The sequence below is a fragment of the Ictalurus punctatus genome, chromosome 1 (genome assembly GCF_001660625.3).
Source record: "Ictalurus punctatus breed USDA103 chromosome 1, Coco_2.0, whole genome shotgun sequence".
Classification (NCBI taxonomy): Eukaryota; Metazoa; Chordata; class Actinopteri; order Siluriformes; family Ictaluridae; genus Ictalurus; species Ictalurus punctatus.
Genome location: NC_030416.2, coordinates 3,225,260 through 3,243,097, shown reverse-complemented (window position 1 = coordinate 3,243,097; position 17,838 = coordinate 3,225,260). Strand labels below are relative to the sequence as shown.

Genomic DNA, 17,838 nt, shown 5'->3' with positions numbered 1-17,838 from the left:
CAATCATGGGCATCTGTGGGATCGTGTATGCGGAAGAGGGCTGGTAGGACTTTCCTCCGAGTGTGTTATGCTGCTCGGTGACGCAGCATTTGCACCAGTTTGCTAGCTTCACGTATCTTGGCGGAAGCACGTGTTAGCCTTCACCCTCCCTGGTTGGTGGTAGTTGTATGATAGGGGATGGGTGGGAAAAATGTTCACATTGGGATCAAAACAAGGAAAAGAATCTCTGCTGGAAAAAGCGTTAAGTAAGGGACACTTGGGGACACACCGCTATTGGAAAATAATCAACAACCAGGTGGTGCGATGGAGCGAATTTGTTTTATGGACGTTCCACAACACTAAATGTCCAATATAAATGGATTAATATCAATATAAATTTAATTAATAAAAACTGTAATAGTTAGCAAGTTGGAGTGGTTAGAGGTTTAAAACACTATGGAATGTGCTGTTATTTATAAAAAGAACATTAAACGTGGTAACAGTCACACCGCTTCACATCAGGGTGCATCACCATTCTGTCGTTGATTATTTTCTTCTTAGAACATGCCCCCAAGTGTTTTCTTCCTTACTTACCGGAAACAGCTCCCGTTTATCATTCTGCGTACTACTTTAAAAACATTAAGAAAAAATATGTTTGTGTTTGAAATGAGTAGCTTGGATGACTAATATTTAATGGTTGCATGATGACACTTTCTCAAAGAGATATTTATTTTATATGGGCTACTTTTGTTACTATTGTTTCCTGATTTATTTCTGAATAGTGAACGTTGAAAGGGTGTGAGTAAACTTACATGGTGTCACTGAATTTAATTGCAACTGTAGGGGAAAACCGTTAATAAGACATGAAAGCTGTCAATATGATTGTTATGGGCATGGTGCCATTTTAAATCCATGCTGATGGGCATCAAAAATTCACACATAAAATTCCTTTGGGGCTCATTGTACGTCAATCATTCAGCATATTTGAGAAGACGGTTGGGGTTTCGGTGGGTTCACTACCTCTCGTCAGTTACCAGATAGAGAGATAGATGGATGGATGGATGGATAGATAGATAGATAGATAGATAGATAGATAGATAGATAGATAGATAGTCTGGTTCTGTGTATGTGATCGTTTGAAGAAACACTCCTAATGCCTGAGATGAACTGACTTCTTGTTGCTAAGGATACTGTATGTGTGTGTTTACTGTATGTGTGAGTTTGCTATTTCCGAATATCTCGCATCTTATAAATTGAGCTAAGTGAAAGTTGTTTTTTTCCGCCTCTTTGCGTTCTGACACCTGCTTTTCTCACGTAGGCTCATCAAAACAAATCGAGTTAAACCAGAATATTAGACATTGGAGCTCTGACCCCATTTTCAGAGCAGTGGCTCTATATAATTAAGGAGTTCTAGCAGAAACCAAATATTGAGAAGGCCAACTCTAAGCTTGGGAGACATGTTTGTGCATTTGTTTGACGTTTGATGGGAACTTTTTTGACGTCCACATTTCCGAAATCCCGCCCATAACCCTGTTTGATCTTATTTTGATTTCATGCAATTTAGAGGCATTTCACCCTTGTTGTCTATCCTTTTAATCAAGCCTCCAAGCCTCTACTGGGGCTGGGTCTCACTCTCTCTCTTTCCCTGTTTACTAGTACATAGTGTTTTACTCTAATTCATCTTCTTTTGGAAAGCTATAGAACACAATGACGGGATGAGAAGTCTCTTTTTTCAGTCACATCTTGCAACAAAATCTCCATTTATTACCAAAAGTAAAGTCACATTAGACATAATCAGATACATAAAATGGAAGTCTGATTCCCTTAAAACCCCAATCAGGGATGGCTGCATTGAGACATTTTTCTTTCCTCTTATCTGATGGAAAGGTTTCTCTCAATAAGGGAACCACTTGCACCTTCTGCACATAATTATCCAGCAGTAATTAATGCTGATGATACTATGAGATATGTGATGTCACCATGTTTCTATCTCGGAGCGACGTCCTGATTGGAATTTTAATGAATCTTTTCCATCTCAGGAGCTGTTTGCTATAGAAATCGCCCTCCGTCCTGATTAAATCCATAGTTTTGGTAAATCCATACTGCTTGCTTGTTTTAAAAAAATATATTTTTAGGAAAACCAATATCAATGTCCACTTTTTCACAGACGCTGTACTGATAATAATTCACACTATGATTTTGGATTAAACACCAGGATCAGGTTAATTTATTCCACATTGAATTTAGAATCATAAAGTGTTTGGATAACACGAGTAGTAATTACACACAACACAGCAAGCAAATTCAAGAACAAGACAAGAGACTCGTGCAAAGACAACATCTTGATAAAATGGCTAAATGCATCTTGGTCCAGTCTCAGATGAGTTCATGGGAGCCAAACAGAGTCCTGTAGTTACAACATGGCCCATCTTTTTCTAAATAGTATGATTAGAGTGCTTTGCATAAGTATTCACCCTTGAACTACTTGAACTTTTCCACATTTTGTGCAACCTGGAACCGAAGTGGACTTAATTTGTCCATTTAATGTCATGAATCTAGACAAAACAGCCCATATTGCTGAAGTGGGAGTCAAAATTAATATACAGTAGTTTGTAACATTATTTACAAATAATAATAAATAAAAAAACAGAAAACTTATGACTGCATAAGTATCCCCCTATTGTTGTGAAACCCCTGTATTAGTCACATTTTATCGAGAGAGGCCAGAGGAGAATGGCCAGACTGGTTCAAGTTGACAGAAAGGCTATAGTACCTCAAATAACTACTCTTTACATGGGTGGTGATGAGAAAAGCATCTCAAAATGCACCACACATCAAGCCTTAAGGTGGGTGGGCTACAACAAGGCTCTATATTAGTTACCCATTAGAAGTCACACATTTTATTGAGAGAGGCCAGAGGAGAATGGCCAGACTGGTTCAAGCTGACAGGAAGGCTACGGAAACTCAAATAGCCACTCTTTACAACTCTGGTGCACAGAAAAGCATCTCAGAATGCACAACACATTGAACCTTGAGGTAGTTGTGCTACAACAGCAGAAGACCACAACTGTGGTCAGCCAAGAATGGGAATCTGAGCTACAGTACAGTGGACCCAAGTTCACCGAAACTGGACAAGTGAACCAGGGCAGACAATGTTTTTCCAATCTTCAGCTGTCTACTTATACAACAATACAAAACATGGAAAAGTAAAGGAGGTGTGGGGATTGGGGGTGAATACTTATGTAAAACACTGTATGAATTGAATGATACATTGAATACTTTTAGATGGAAAAAAATACAGCCATCTATCTAATTCATAAGTATTTTGGTCAACCCCTAAATTTTGCCCCAGTTTAACCCCTTTCTTTAATAGTCTGAAGATTAGTGAAGTTGCCCTGTCCTTTTCAAGACACTTAAAGATCTCCCCTTTAAGAAATCACAAACCTTAACCTCAACTGCGCTAATCAGAGTAAAGGATGAAGCCTGCAAAGGTACTGTATTTGTTGCTGTTTCCACCATGAGCTTTGCCACCATCCAGCTTGATGAAGATCTCGTCTCCAGGGTCCAGGTGCAGGATCACTGTGTTTGAGGCGTAATCGTAGCTCTGATCCTGGTCCTGGGCTATAGCACTTGCCCTCACCTGGAGAGAGGAAGCACGAGAGACAGACAGAAAACAGGATGTGAGACTATGAAGTAAGTATACTGTTTACTGGCTGTGTCATTTCTCTGGATGATGGACATAAAGACAAGGAAACTGTCAAGCTAAGCATGAGTAACATTGTTGAGTCACCCAGAAGCGCTGACTCAGTGTGTGTGTGTCTGTGTGTGTGTGTGTGTGTGTGTGTGTGTGTGTGTGTGTGTGTGTGTGTGTGTGTGTGTGTGCACTGAGATGGATGAGGATGTACTGAAGGTCAAGTAAAAAAAAACAGCATTCAGTCATTTTTTCAGTGCTTTTTAAGGTTTTTAATCACCTTTAAGTAAGGCCAAGTTTAGGAATTATAGTTAAGGTTTATAGTTAAGGCTTGTATATTTATGGGTTGTTAGCTTCCTAAAAGAGTTCTGCTTAGAGGTCACTACATAGAATTGTAGCACGTAGGGCCATGGTTTGGTGCAAACCGGCATTATGAGGGAAGCGTTTGAGGATGAGGAGTGTAATGACTAATTTGGCACAACTGAATCATGCTGTGTTCTGCAGAACCACTATCTTTAAGGGGTCTTCCAGAGGGATAGCTGATAACGTTTTTGGATTTACGAATGTGAATTTCACAGTATCTGCATATGATGGTGTGACCAATGGACTATGACCAAGATTCAGATAGATTATCCTAAGAAACAGTATTCCCAACTGCCTCTGGGTTAATTTATTATAGATATCTAAGGCTTTAGGGACAGGTGCTGGCCACAGGACTAGAGTTTGAGCAGCAACTATTTAGAGCCATTTAGTCCAAGTGCAAGGATAATACATGGAGGGTGGAACAGTATCTGTCCAGAATACATCCTCTCTTGTCTCTGGCTCAATCCAAGATGACCTGTTCATGAGCATTTATACGAGTCCACTACCATAGGCAGTGGCTCACATGCTAAAGCTGAAGCTAGAGGTTCAGCCAGTGTGCTGTACATGGTATTTCCAGATTTCTCAACATTTGGGACCTCCCTCTGCTGCCAATGTCTTGGACCCCTGCTCTGCTAGACCTAATTCTCTCTCTGTCTCTGACTCAGATCTAGTTCCAGCCCCTGTCTCAGGCCTAGATCCAGTCTCAGTAATTGACTCATGGCCAGATGCAGTCCCAGACCCTGCCTCGGGCACAGATTCATACTCACTCAGTGTCTTGTAACCATATCCAGTCTGAGTTCCTATGTCATGCCTAGATCTAATCCCCATCCTTGTCTCAGGCCAAAAATTCAGTCCAAGTCCAGTTTCTGTCTCAGACTTTCAGGCTCAGATCCAGTACCAGTCCTTGTCTCAGGCCTCATATCCAGTCCTTATCTTATATCCAAATGCAATTAGTTAGTGCCTTGGGCCAGAAACAAATCTCAGGCCCTGATCCAGTTGAAGTCCCTATCTTTTGACTAGATGCAGTCCTTGTTTCAAGCCAAAATCATGTCCTAGACTCAGGTAAAGGCTCAGTTCATGTCTCCAGTCTCAGTTCCTCCAATAATAATGACAGCTTTATTATTATCATTATTTTTTGCATTTATGTAAGTGAGATTCTATGTGCATGAATTTGCATTCTGGAGAGGGGGTCAGATTCCTAACTGACAAAACAGATTCTGACAATAAAACAACTCATCATGATCACCTTGAGAATTTGTTTTTTTTAATGACAGTGATTGACCCTAGACCTTTGTGAATGGCCAACTTAGACTTTGAATAGATGTGTCATGAATTATTTATTCCTAAAGTTCCACAACCTGAAGTTCAGGATAAAAGTGAGGCTGATTTTTTTTTTAAGACCCGAATTTCAAAATGATGACTTCTGACCCAATATATTAAAATATCTATGATTTGCAGTGAAAATATTTTTAAATGGCGGCTCCCAGCACATTCTATTCACTTGAATCGGTACAGTATGTTGCTTTTGCTTGCTAGTTCTTTACTTGGTAGTTGTTAGACTCAGACTTTTGTGTGTCTGTGTGTCTTTGTTGTGTGCATGTTCTGAATGTGTATTTATTTAGGCTTTTTGTGTGTTAGGACATGCTGTCAGAGCTTTGCAGCTTCACTGGTTGCATCTATATGTGTGTGTTATGACTGGCCACATGTGATTGAGAAAGCTACTGATTCAAGATGACACAGTAAAGGAGGCCAGAGATGGCACACACACACAAAACACAAGTAAAGAAACATATATTTCACTTCAGATCATGCTTGGAAGTGTACCACGCAAAATGTGCTCTGACATTGCTTATTTTATTCCTTAAAAATGTCAAAAATCTGCATCCGCATTTGTGGTAGCGCACACATTTCTACTGCAGTGCACTTAGCTTTTTTTTTTTTTTTAAATACAGTATTTTAAAATTATATCTAAACACTACAGGTAGGTATTACATGATTAGTGTTAAGGCTTCCTAATTTTTCTACAGTATATTTTTTTGTGAATTGGTGCTGCAGTACTGGCTTTTGTAATGTTGATATCATAGAAGCATGCTGATACATTAAAAAAGAAAAATATCTAGGTATAATGGTCATAATACCCATTTGCCTGTAAACTGCTGAATGCAGAATATTGTTTATTCTGTTTATTCAGTTATGAATAAATACAAAATTGTCATACTTATTACACAAAATGAACCAGTATTTAAAAATAAGATAAAAAAAAAAAAACTGTATTAAGCTGAACGTCCTGGTTGCACACCTTTTTTGGTCACTTTTTTAAACTGTTGAAAGACTATACATTTTATAAACATTTGTACGCACATAAAAGGCTGGAGAGCACCAGTTGTGTTTGTAACCATGGTTCTCTGAATACTGGATAACTGTCAGCTTTCCCTGGCGTTCATAATCAGCACTGATCCAGTGAAAACTCAGTGAGAAGGATGCAGCAAAATCATTTATATAAAACATTATGACATATGGACACTTCGTGAATCTGCTGAAGGCTTTGGCATGCTAGTGCACGTGATATTCACCACCTTTCAAACAACCATAATTACAAACAGTATGTAACTAATGTTCTCTAGCTCAATGGCTTCTGTTGTCTATCTTTTACTAGCTTTCCACCAAATTAGAGAACAACAAATATTATTCCCTTTCTGGAAAATAAAGCTCTTATTTTGTCAATTGAAACTCTTTCACTCTCATTGGCTTACACACACTCTCTCTCCTCACTGGTGATTACGTCTGCCAGTCTCCGTCTAGCCGGACATGGCTACAGTTGGGACGTGTTGACGTTTGATGTATCTGAGCCGTATGTGTGAGGTATGACTACACACACTATTGAATATACTACTCGAATTGCATTACAGTGTAAGTGTTTTGTATTTAAAAGTGCAGTCTTTGTATTTTGTGTATTTCATTTCAGTAGTAAAAGTAACAACCACCTTCTTACCTGTCCATTTTTCACAAGATCTGCCCACATGCTGGTCCCATCGCCGCCCCTCATGAGTACATTGTAGGTAAAGAAGTATGTTCCTGGAACCTTGCACACAAACTTCCCTGATGCACCGTCATAATTATTGCCAATGTTGGTGACAACATCATCAAACCTCAGGATCTCATAGCCCTCCTGCGGGTTCCGTAGGCCGGCGTAGAATGCCACATGTGGACCGGTATTAAAGCTGCCAATGCCAGCAACTGCTGTCTTGCTTTTTTCTCCTGGTGGCCCCATCTGACCTGGAGGACCGGGCTCTCCAGGTGGCCCTGGTGGTCCAGGAGGTCCAGGTTTTCCAGGTTTTCCCGGCCTGCCATGGATGTACGTTGGCAGTGGCGGGCTCACACTGTGGTCGCTTAGTGGCTCCGCTTCAGCTAGCACGTCGATGCCTGCTGCTGAACTGATTCCCGTTGCGACAGTGCCTGCCTTGTCCATGTATGGATCACAGACCATGCGGCAGGTGCCCAACACCTCGTAGCGTCTACCATCCTCATTGCTGCCCACTGAGTTCACCAAGACCGGAATGAGTACGACCAAAATGATGAGAAGCATGATGGCGGTGGCGCCCAGCAGAATCTTCCGGGCCGCCAGTGCCAAGTTCTCCCCGTATTCTGGAATGATGAGCAGTGAAGGGCAAAGAAACCGGTAGGAGGTCTACGGTGCCAGTGGGACACCAAAGTCTCCTGAAAGTATTTGTGTGTGTGTGTGTGTGGGTGTGTGAGTGAGAGAGAGAAAGAGAGAGAGAGAGAGAGAGAGCGAGAGAGAGAGAGAGAAATACACCAGTCTGGCAGGTGAGCACAGAAGAGTCCCAGCATGTATTGAGAAGTCGAGAGAAGGAGATTGAATGGATGGACAGAAACGATAACGATGCTTTTATACTCTTTCTCCTGACTCAGTGAGGGCAGGCGAAAGAAGGGGAGGAGAAATGAAGGAGGGGGCTAGGACACTGAGCAAGCAAGAGAGAAATAGAGGAATAAAGAGATAAGCAGAAACATCTAGTATGCAAAAAAAAAAACAGATTTGTTTAAGTGTACTTTTATTTTTTAACATCTTGCTGTGGGATTTTAAGGACAGTTCATGTGTGAGACAATTAATGTTTTTTGACTTCAAGAAAAATGAGACCAAGCAGAGAGAGAATGAGAAATAAATAAATAAAACGCGGATAACAAAACAGGAAGAGAGAAGAGACCGAAATTCCCATTATCGCAGTCAGTACCAGTGAATTAAGTGACAAATTGAAGACAGTAGGTGAAAAACTTGGTATCTAACACACACACACACACACACACAGACACACACACACACACACATACACACACACACATACACACACACACACACAGACTCTACTTTATGGTCCATGACATAATTCTGTCCATATGCATTAACGTTCTTGATTCCAGCTGGCAAAGATGACTGGAGTCAATAGGACTGCAAATAAATTGTAATCCACACACACAGCTAGGAATCACCAGACATGGTCATTAGCAGAGGAAAATACACCAAGTGTGGCAGGGCATGAAACACTGTCACCTTGGAATTTAAGCTCATATGTAACATATATTCAAGACAATCAGTAATCTATAATTAAAATAAATTAGCATAATGCACACACTTTCCAGAGAAACAGGAATTTTGGAACAAACCTTCTTCAAAATTTGTGCAGGCCAAGTGTTTATGAAGTCATAGAAGTTCATATCCAAAATAATAAAACTGTAGAGGATTGACCATGCCATGAGTGCAAATACAGAATCGCCCACATACGTTGGCCTAAAAGATGTGACCTTTTCAGTTCAGATCTAAAACATTGTAGACTGAGGCGAATCCTACTGTCTGCACTGCTACACAGTATGACTCAAATTCTTTTACTTCCTGCTTAATTAATTCATTATTTTATTTGTTTTAGCTACAAGATGCTAGAAAATGAAATTCGTCACTCCTTCTGACTCAAACCTCCTTGCCCTTGGTCCAGAGGATTCTTGCCATCCTCTTTTGGCTCCCTAGGGCTTATTTGTCTGCTCCCTCCCTCCACGAGAGGAGAACAACTTCCTTCAAGCCAGTCAGAGAGCCCAGAGATCATCTTCATCATCTTTGTACACTTGGCAAGAAAATCTGTGAGGGTGAATTCCTAACTCATTATTTGATTTTACTTGAAAGCAGACATAATGTACAGAGTAGACTTGTGGCGGGACCAGGGAGAGGACAGCATGGGAGTTTGAGTGTGTGAAGGCTTAACAGTGTCTCAAGGCTAAACTACAACCTACTGTAAGTGCCATTTTGTCCCACTTTCTTTTTCATTTTTACACTTCAGTGCATAGACCGCAATTACACGCAATTACTGTATAGTTTCAGCAGTTGTGGCATAAAAAGCCATAAAAAGAAAACATACTGTACTATCACTACATGATTCCTGAGTTTTCACTGCTTGTACTCATAAAAAGAAAGAAAATATACCATCAGAATAGGGCTCTTGAATTCTTAGTCTTTATGATACCTGTAAGAAAACAAACGGTCACTAACTTTGGTGCCTGGATCCCTATAAAGAAAATATACACTGATGAAAACATTTATACTATTAATCCCACTCCTTAAGGAAATTCTCACGCAGTTATGTTTGTAGTCCTTTAAAGCTAAATTAAATTTAAATAAATTTTAAAATTTAATAGTGAAGTCAATTGCTTTGTAAAAAAACCCCAACAAAAAACAAGCAAAAGAAAACAAAAAAACACTTTTGGAGCCACGGGTTGCACATCACTATCAAATCCCACTCAAGTAAAGTCGCATAGTGTTGCATGGCAGCTCAAAGAGGCAGATCCGGACTTGTTTTCAAACGCTACTAAGGCAGAAAATGCTGGAAACAAAACCCTGATCCTGATGTAGATATTGCGTTCTCCATTCATCATTAAGCTAGAAGGAGCTTCTGTGCTACAAACTCTCGATTTCAGAGTCAAGAATTTAATCTGAGCCGCCAACTCATCGACATTACTGCATTTTAAGAATAGGTATGTTCTTAAATAATATAATACGATACACAGATTTATTATTTTTATATTTATCACACCAGATTTATTTACTTTCATCCTTGACAATGTAGACTAAATAAGCATTGAATCTGGAGATGTCATTTGTATGTAATTTGTAAGATGTAATAGAACATGGCACATTTTGTATCACACCACCTAAATTGTAGTCGAGCAAAAATACTGGAACATGTGACCGACAGGTGTTTCTTGTTACCCAGGTGTTTCCTGTTAGATTGATTATTTAAACAATAAATATCTCTGAACATCTCTTGGTTTTAGCCTTCAGTTTCACCTGTGAAGACTGCATTTGTTGTTGAAAAAGGATAAGCCAACATGAAGACCAGGGAGCTGTCTGTGGGAGAAAAGCAAGCCTTTTTGAAGCTGAGAAAAGAGGGAAAATCAATCAGAGGTATTGCACAAACATTGGGAATAGCCAGTACAGCAATTTGGAATGTCCTGAAAAAGAAAGAAACCTCTGGTGTACTAACAACCAGACATGGAATGGGTCGGCCATGGAAAACAATAGGAGTTGATGAAAGAAACATTGTGATAGCTGTGAAGAAAAACCCTAAAACAACAGTCGGTGACATCACCAACAGCCTCCACAGGGCAGGGGTGAAGGTATCACAATCCACTGTGTGAAGAAGAGTTTGAGAGCAGAAATATAGAGGCCATACTACAAGATGCAAACCACTCATCAGCAGTAAGAATCAGAAAGCAAGATTGAATTTAGCAAAGAAATACATAGATGAGCCACAAAAGTTCTGGAACCAAGATTGACCTTAATAGAACCTAGTGATAGAAAGGTGATAGAAGTGTGGAGAAAGTAAGCATCCGCTCATGATCCAAAACATACAAGCTCATCTGTGAACCTCATGGTGGAGGTAGTGTCATGGCTTGGGCTTGCATGGCTGCTTCTGGACAGGCTCAATAATCTTTATTGATGATGTTACTCATGAGACATGCATCCAAATGAATTGGGATGAACAAGACAATGATCCAAAATACATTTCTAACTGGGGGGGGGGGGGGGGGGGGGGGTTGTAAGGTTTCAGACTGGCCAAGTCAATCAACAGACCGTAACCAAATAATTGAGCTGCATTTCACATCCTGAAGACTGCAGTAAAAGACTAGGAAAATATCTCAAAATCTGTGTGTGTGTGTGTGTGTGTGTGTGTGTGTGTGTGTGTGTGTGTGTGTGTGTGTGTGTGTGTGTGTGTGTGTGTGTGTGTGTGTGTGTGTGTAAGAAAAGCAGAGCATAGCTGGTAACCTCAGATTAAGCAGCTGTCTGCTCTTCTTAGCGTCACAGCACAGTGCTGACACCCAGAAAGTATCACACAGATAACAAACACGCTCCAAATCTCTCTCTTCACACACACACACACACACACACACACACACATGCACACATTTACACACCATACTGTGCTCACTTGCCTGCGACTGCACCTTGGAAAAGGTGGAACAGCAGTCAAGGTGCAACAAAAGTCACAGAAAATTCAGTTAGGAATAGCTCAGATAAAATAGGTATTTCTGTCCACATTTTTAAAGCTGATACTGAAAAGTTTAATCTATTATATAGAAATATTTTTCATGAAATGTAAATGTCGATTAGTCAAGACATGTTGTCCAAAGGCACTGTTTGTACTTGTTCATTGTCATCCATATGCTTTTGTTCATTTTTTGTCATGTGCCTTTGTTTGGTCCTGTTATTGTTACCCTACTTTGTGCACCTGTTCTGTCGTTAGCCCTTGATTAGTTTGTCTATGTATACGCTGCGGTCTCTTGACCACTGTATCATGGATTGCCCTTAATAAAGAACATGCCTTGTTTACACACTTGAATCCTGCCTATCCTGCTGGTTACATAAGAATTCCAAGTACCTGGCTTATAATTTCATACTTTATTTACATTTTGATGGAGGTTTTTTTTTTTATTTAAAAGTTTTTAAAAACCTTCTGTCATATGTGCCTTCTTGTAATTTGTACTTTGAATTTGGTGATGGTTGCTTCTACATCTGGTTTCTCCTCCAAAGGCATTTAGAAAAAAACATGATCGAGAAAGTTGTCCACCTCATTCAGGTTTATTACTCCAGCTATTGTATTTCACATATTCACTACTGCTGGAACATGTCAGTGAACTGGGCTTAAATAAATGATCCCCAATATACGCAAACATTAGGGAACATTTCACCAAGTGTAATCACCTGACACAGTCAGCCTCAGCTTCTATAGATTGATATAGCTTGGCAGTTAAGGGTTTGGGTTACTGATCAGAAGGTCGGGGGTTCAAGCCCCAGCACTGCCAAGCTGCCACTGTTGGGGCCTTGAGCAAGGCCTTTAACTCTCTCTGCTCCAGGGGTGCTGTATCATCTCTGAACCCAGGAAAAGAATTTCACTGTGCTGTAGTGTATATGTGACCAATAAAGACTCATTATATCATTCTGTGTTGCTGCTGTTCTTGGTGCCACATGAAGCCAAATATCATCCACTTTAAGCCATTTTTTCAACAAATACGACAATTTTGTTTTGCTCTTGGTCTTGTCTCCACCCATGTCTTGCCATTAGTTCATTACCCTATTGTGTTCACCTGTTCTGTGTTTCAGCTTAATTAGTTTGGTCATTTACATATTCCCTAATGTTTCTATTTCTCATTGCGAAGTCTTGCCCATTGTTTTGTGGTGTTCTGAGCATCATTTCTCTTCTTCGATGTTGCCTGCTTGTGTATTGACCCCAGCTATGGGTAATGATTACGATTCTTGGCTATATGCACTTGCATCCTGTCTCATTCACCTGCATGTTGCATGACCCTGGCTCCTAATGACATCTTATGAACTAATCTAACTTTTCATTCATGTTATGACCTGGACACATGGAACCAAAAGAACAAGATGTGCTGTAATTGGTTGAGCTGTTTGACAGTGCACCAATTACTAACATTTAGTAGGTTCTATTAATCTCTAATAATCGCGATCTATGGAAACCCCTTCAGAGATATTGTTGTCTAAATTTAGATGAGATTCAGATGAGATATGCTTTCATGGAAACTCAGTCCATCACAACTCCAGTCCACTCTTTTATGTCCTTCCACATTATTCCCTGTCTTCTTTTATTCGTCTCTCGCTCTATCTCTCAGTGTCTGGAGCGTTGAAATCTCACAGCCTGCAGGCCACTCCACTGCGACTGACATCGTCATGACTGGAGATGTCAACATGGCCGCCAGTCTTATGGAGGTCCTGACCTTCAGTACAAGCTTTTCAATGAACTCATCCTTCACTTTAACAAGGTGGCACTTCATGACTTTCAATGATAACTCCTGACCAGAATGTCCAAAAGCGGTCTTTAATTTCAATTTTTAAAAAAACATAAAGCCCCATTGTGTTACACTTGCGTGCTGCCACTGAGTGCCATTGAGCCTTTGACCTGCACCTGGATTCTGACTACTCTTTGGTTCACCCTTTTGATATTGCTTGCTTGATTTACATGTTTATTGATCTTGCCTTGCTCATTTAGCCACATTTGTGGGTTGTGAATATTTACTGTAAACCTCGTGCACACGGATCCTAACCTTTCCTTGGAGTCTGCCTCTTTAGAACTGATTAACAGGCTTCAATCATACACGGCTGAGTTATTTTGATTCACAGATCCAGATGATTTAATATTTTTATTAGATGATTACATTTTTAAATTTTAAAGTGGGTGTGATTACAATGCAAACATTCATGCATAAAGTGACAAAAAGTAAAAAAGTAAGACATTAGTCTGAGGTATAAGAAAGTTTATCCTGAGGTATAAGGTACAGTTGGTGACAAAAGGGGAAAAAAACAACAGCATTGTGCCTTATTAGGGTGTTTGTGCCACCACATGCCACCTGAACAGCTTCAATCTTCAGCTGCATTGATTCTAAAGTTTCTAAAACTGTACTGAAGTAATGAAGACCATTTCTGCAAAAATAGTCCTCAATTGCTTTGGTGGAAAGTGCTGATTAGCATGTTGAAAAACAACAAAAGAAAAACTAAAAGAGGAATTCACAGCTTAAAACTATCATATAACTTAAATACTTTTTAAAATTAGTTTTTGCTACGGTATCCACAAAAAAAAAAAAAAAACCTGGCAAGATTCCTTTGGCATTGAGAAAAAGTCTCTCTCTCTCTCTCTCTCTCTCTCTCTCTCTCTCTCTCTCTCTCTCTCTCTCTCTCTCTATATATATATATATATATATATATATATATATATTTATTTTTTTTAACCAAATGCTGACATCTATTGGTAGAATTTAAACCTAGACTCATTTTTATAATAATTTATTTTTTATTTGTTTAAAAAAAAAAATTCTACTTCTGTGCTGCAAGTTGCAAATGAATAGACCAGTTAATCCAGTGCTTAAAATTCTACACAATTATAGATACAATACCACCGTGGGACCTCATAAAAAGTTAAATATATTATGTACATTATTTAGAACTTTTCAACATAAACAAATATAGACAAAATATTAATAATATTACTGATTTTTTTTAGTTAAAAATGATAAAATTATTAATTTGATGATCATTCTTAATCCAGATCATCAACTGATGTCAAAAATAACCGAACTTTAGAGCGATAATTTTCAAAAGAACTAATTAACTGTGAAATAATTTTTAGTAAAACAGTACCTTGTGTATACATTTGTGTGTACAGTTGTTATCTTTAACACTTATGTCCTGACCCAGTCCATGTCTTTACTTTAGTAATTAGCAATTATCAACACAAACATTATTTATGGTGATGGTCACGTTTCGGTTCGTTCGATGCACACTACTGTAGAGAACCCGTGGCCACAGTTTGAAGGATAAGCTGACCGAGCACTCATCTGCTACACCTCACTTTAATTTCATTTATAATTTTATCCTTAAAAAAATCCTCAAACACTTTGTCATGTGAAAAAGATTTTTTTTCATGGAATTACGAGATGTTGTGATGATAATGATTGAATGAATTAAGTAAGTACTGATGTACTTAATATTCACACTGAATGGCGTTCCATATGAGTAAATGTACAAAATAGTTCGCTCAAATGAGCTCTTATGAGACAGAACAGAACGTAAGGGTTAAAGATCTGCACAAGGATTTTTGGCTGTGACTGAAGGTTATGCCCTTGAGCACTGCTGATCAAAAACACTGATCGACATCCTGTATTTCTGCTTCAAGTACCCCTCCAGAATTGGTAGCGACATTGACCGAACATCATATCCCTGCTCTTCTTTCTTTTTGTGCAGGTCCACTGGCACAATCTCCTGAGTACTGTTTGGATCGTTCCTGCCAATGGCTCCAAACGTTGGGAAGATGTCATTCAGGCCCTTTGGAAGATCTTGGCTGTAGTTCTGGCAGCAGTAGGCTGACCACATATACTCAGGGATGGCCACTCTGCCCTCATCCTTCAGCCAGTGGTCGTTTTCATATGGAATCACACCAGTCACTATGTACGCCTCTCCCAGGCAGTATTCAGAGAGGATCTTGCTCACGCGATTCTCAAGTTTGGCCCAGGGACCGTCATTGGATGCAGACTTCTGTGGCACTACGTTAGTGAGGGTGAAGGTGGCACGACGCACATCTGTACCATTGTGGTGCTGGCTCGGGTTTAGGTGGCCACGTGTGTAGCTGGAGTTGGTGTAGTCCTTCTGGACAGCCTGGCTGTCCACTACGTTCTGGTCCACTTTCGCAGGTGGAGTCGGGAACGGGACCATGTTGCCGCCAGCCTTGGAGTTGGCTAGCTGGGAGAGAGGGAGACAAACAAGATTTGCGACCTAAATTTAATATACATGCACCACGTTCAGGAGAATCAGGATATTAGAGTTCTGTGTGTTGAAAGTAGACATAAATGCATTAAACAGACTGCTGTCTTATGCTAGGATGCCTTATATTTCCAGTTTCAGTGACCCAGAGTGCAACTTGATGTGGTCTTCTGCTGTTATAGTCCATCCACCTCAGAATTTGACGTGTTTTGCATTCTGAGATACTTTTCTGCTAACCACAGTTGTAGAGTGTGGTTATTTTAGCTGATAGCCTTCCTGGCAACTCAAACCACTCTAGCGATTCTCCTCTGACCTATTTGTTATATTTAGTTTAATGAAGCCATACTTTTGATATTTCTCAGTAGTAATGATCAACAAAGTATGGGAGAAATTTGGTGTTTCTGTGATTTCGCTGTGTTAAGTTCTTTACTTGTACTGACCTGACCTAAAGACATGAGAATGATTAACTTGAAATTTATTATGTTGTTTTCAGTTGCTGTTTTCTGATTTGTCCTTTGGGTGGTAGATATTGTTTATGACAGTGTAAGGATTTGAAAGATTTGGTGTCACTTGGTTGTTGTTTTGCTAAGTTAAGCTTGTTTTTCCCCCCACGTTAAACATTTTTGGAATGTTCTTCCAACTTGCAAATGATTTTTCCACCCTTGCTTACGGGTTTTATTTTGTACATATCCGCTAAGGCTTCTTGTAGTTACGTTATATGGACCGGTGCATGATATTGACGTGCAAATGTAGTAAGCTGCAGATGTTGTCAGATCAACATTCGTGTCTGAAAGTAAGAAAAAGTAACCGAAAGAGATAAGAAATCCCAGAAACAGTCATTCTGGCAGCAGTTTGATGACCACAGATACTCCTGTACCTATTGTAAGCTTGCGTGCATGAAGTGAGTCATAAGAGTACACATCAAAAAAAGATAGAGATGTGCAATAAGTGCTGAAATGATTAAGTGGGTGAGAGATCATGCTAAGACTTGTTATTTTTCTGTGTGTGGTGAACCACAGTTGAGTTCCTCTTCACTCTTTGCCTCACTTCCACTTGTGTATTCAGTGTTCATTTTGAACATACTTGGTCTCATCGAAACTCCTATTATGCAGTACAAAAATAATCTGCACTACTGTGCTGAAATCTGAGTACACACAAGATTATTTACCTTTAACTAATATTTTAAACCTGATTAGTTTGGACGTTGAGGAACTGAGCACAGCAGCACCACATGTGGTGACCCAGTACAATAATCATTTTGCTAACTAATGGACTTGCTCACTTTTTATATGCCTTACATTGCTTTATTTTAAATAAGAGCCTAGCAGCAAATCTAGAAACTTTGAGATATATAGGACTATAGCGACTGTCCTGCACTCGATACGACTCTCCAGGTTACATCACTGCTGCTGGTTATAGGAATTGAGAGCAGAGGCTTACTCGACCCACCACCAAAGTGTAATGCCTGATTTGCACCTATGCAAGCCGATGTTCCCAACAACCAATTACTTATCACCATTGTTCCGAACGACCAATCACTTATCACCATCGCTCCCTACAACCAATCACTTATCACCATTGTTCCCAGCGACCAATCACTTATCACCACTGTTCCGAACGACCAATCACTTATCGCCACTGTTCCGAATGACCAATCACTTATCACCACTATTCCCAACGACCAATCACTTATCACCATTGTTCCCTATGACCAATCACTTATCACCATTGTTCCCTATGACCAATCACTTATCACCACTGTTCCGAATTACCAATCACTTATCACCATTGTTCCATACAACCAATCACTTATCACCATTGTTCCCAACGACCAATCACTTATCAACACTGTTCTGAACGACCAATCACTTATCACCACTGTTCTGAACGACCAATCACTTATCACCATTGTTCCCAACGACCAATCACTTATCACCATTGTTCCCTATGACCAATCACTTATCACCATTGT

At 39.7% G+C, this 17,838-nt stretch overlaps 2 protein-coding genes across 2 annotated transcripts in view; both read right to left on the bottom strand.

The window, feature by feature from the left end:
• Positions 1 to 1,732: 1,732 nt before the first annotated feature.
• Positions 1,733 to 8,128, bottom strand: LOC108262366 (C1q-related factor). Its single transcript, XM_017462885.3, has 2 exons — positions 7,026 to 8,128; positions 1,733 to 3,619 (listed from the first exon to the last, which is right to left on the bottom strand). Exons 1-2 carry the CDS (start codon positions 7,617 to 7,619, stop codon positions 3,440 to 3,442), a joined length of 774 nt encoding a protein of 257 aa, XP_017318374.1. The 5' UTR covers positions 7,620 to 8,128; the 3' UTR covers positions 1,733 to 3,439.
• A 5,606-nt stretch (positions 8,129 to 13,734) lies between these two features.
• LOC108273238 (endonuclease domain-containing 1 protein) overlaps positions 13,735 to 17,838 on the bottom strand; it is a 5,161-nt gene continuing 1,057 nt past the window's right edge. The window contains exon 2 of the mRNA XM_017482389.3: positions 13,735 to 15,845. Within this exon, the coding sequence (XP_017337878.1) occupies positions 15,222 to 15,845 (624 nt within the window). The 3' untranslated portion in view covers positions 13,735 to 15,221. The remainder of the gene's footprint in view (positions 15,846 to 17,838) is intronic.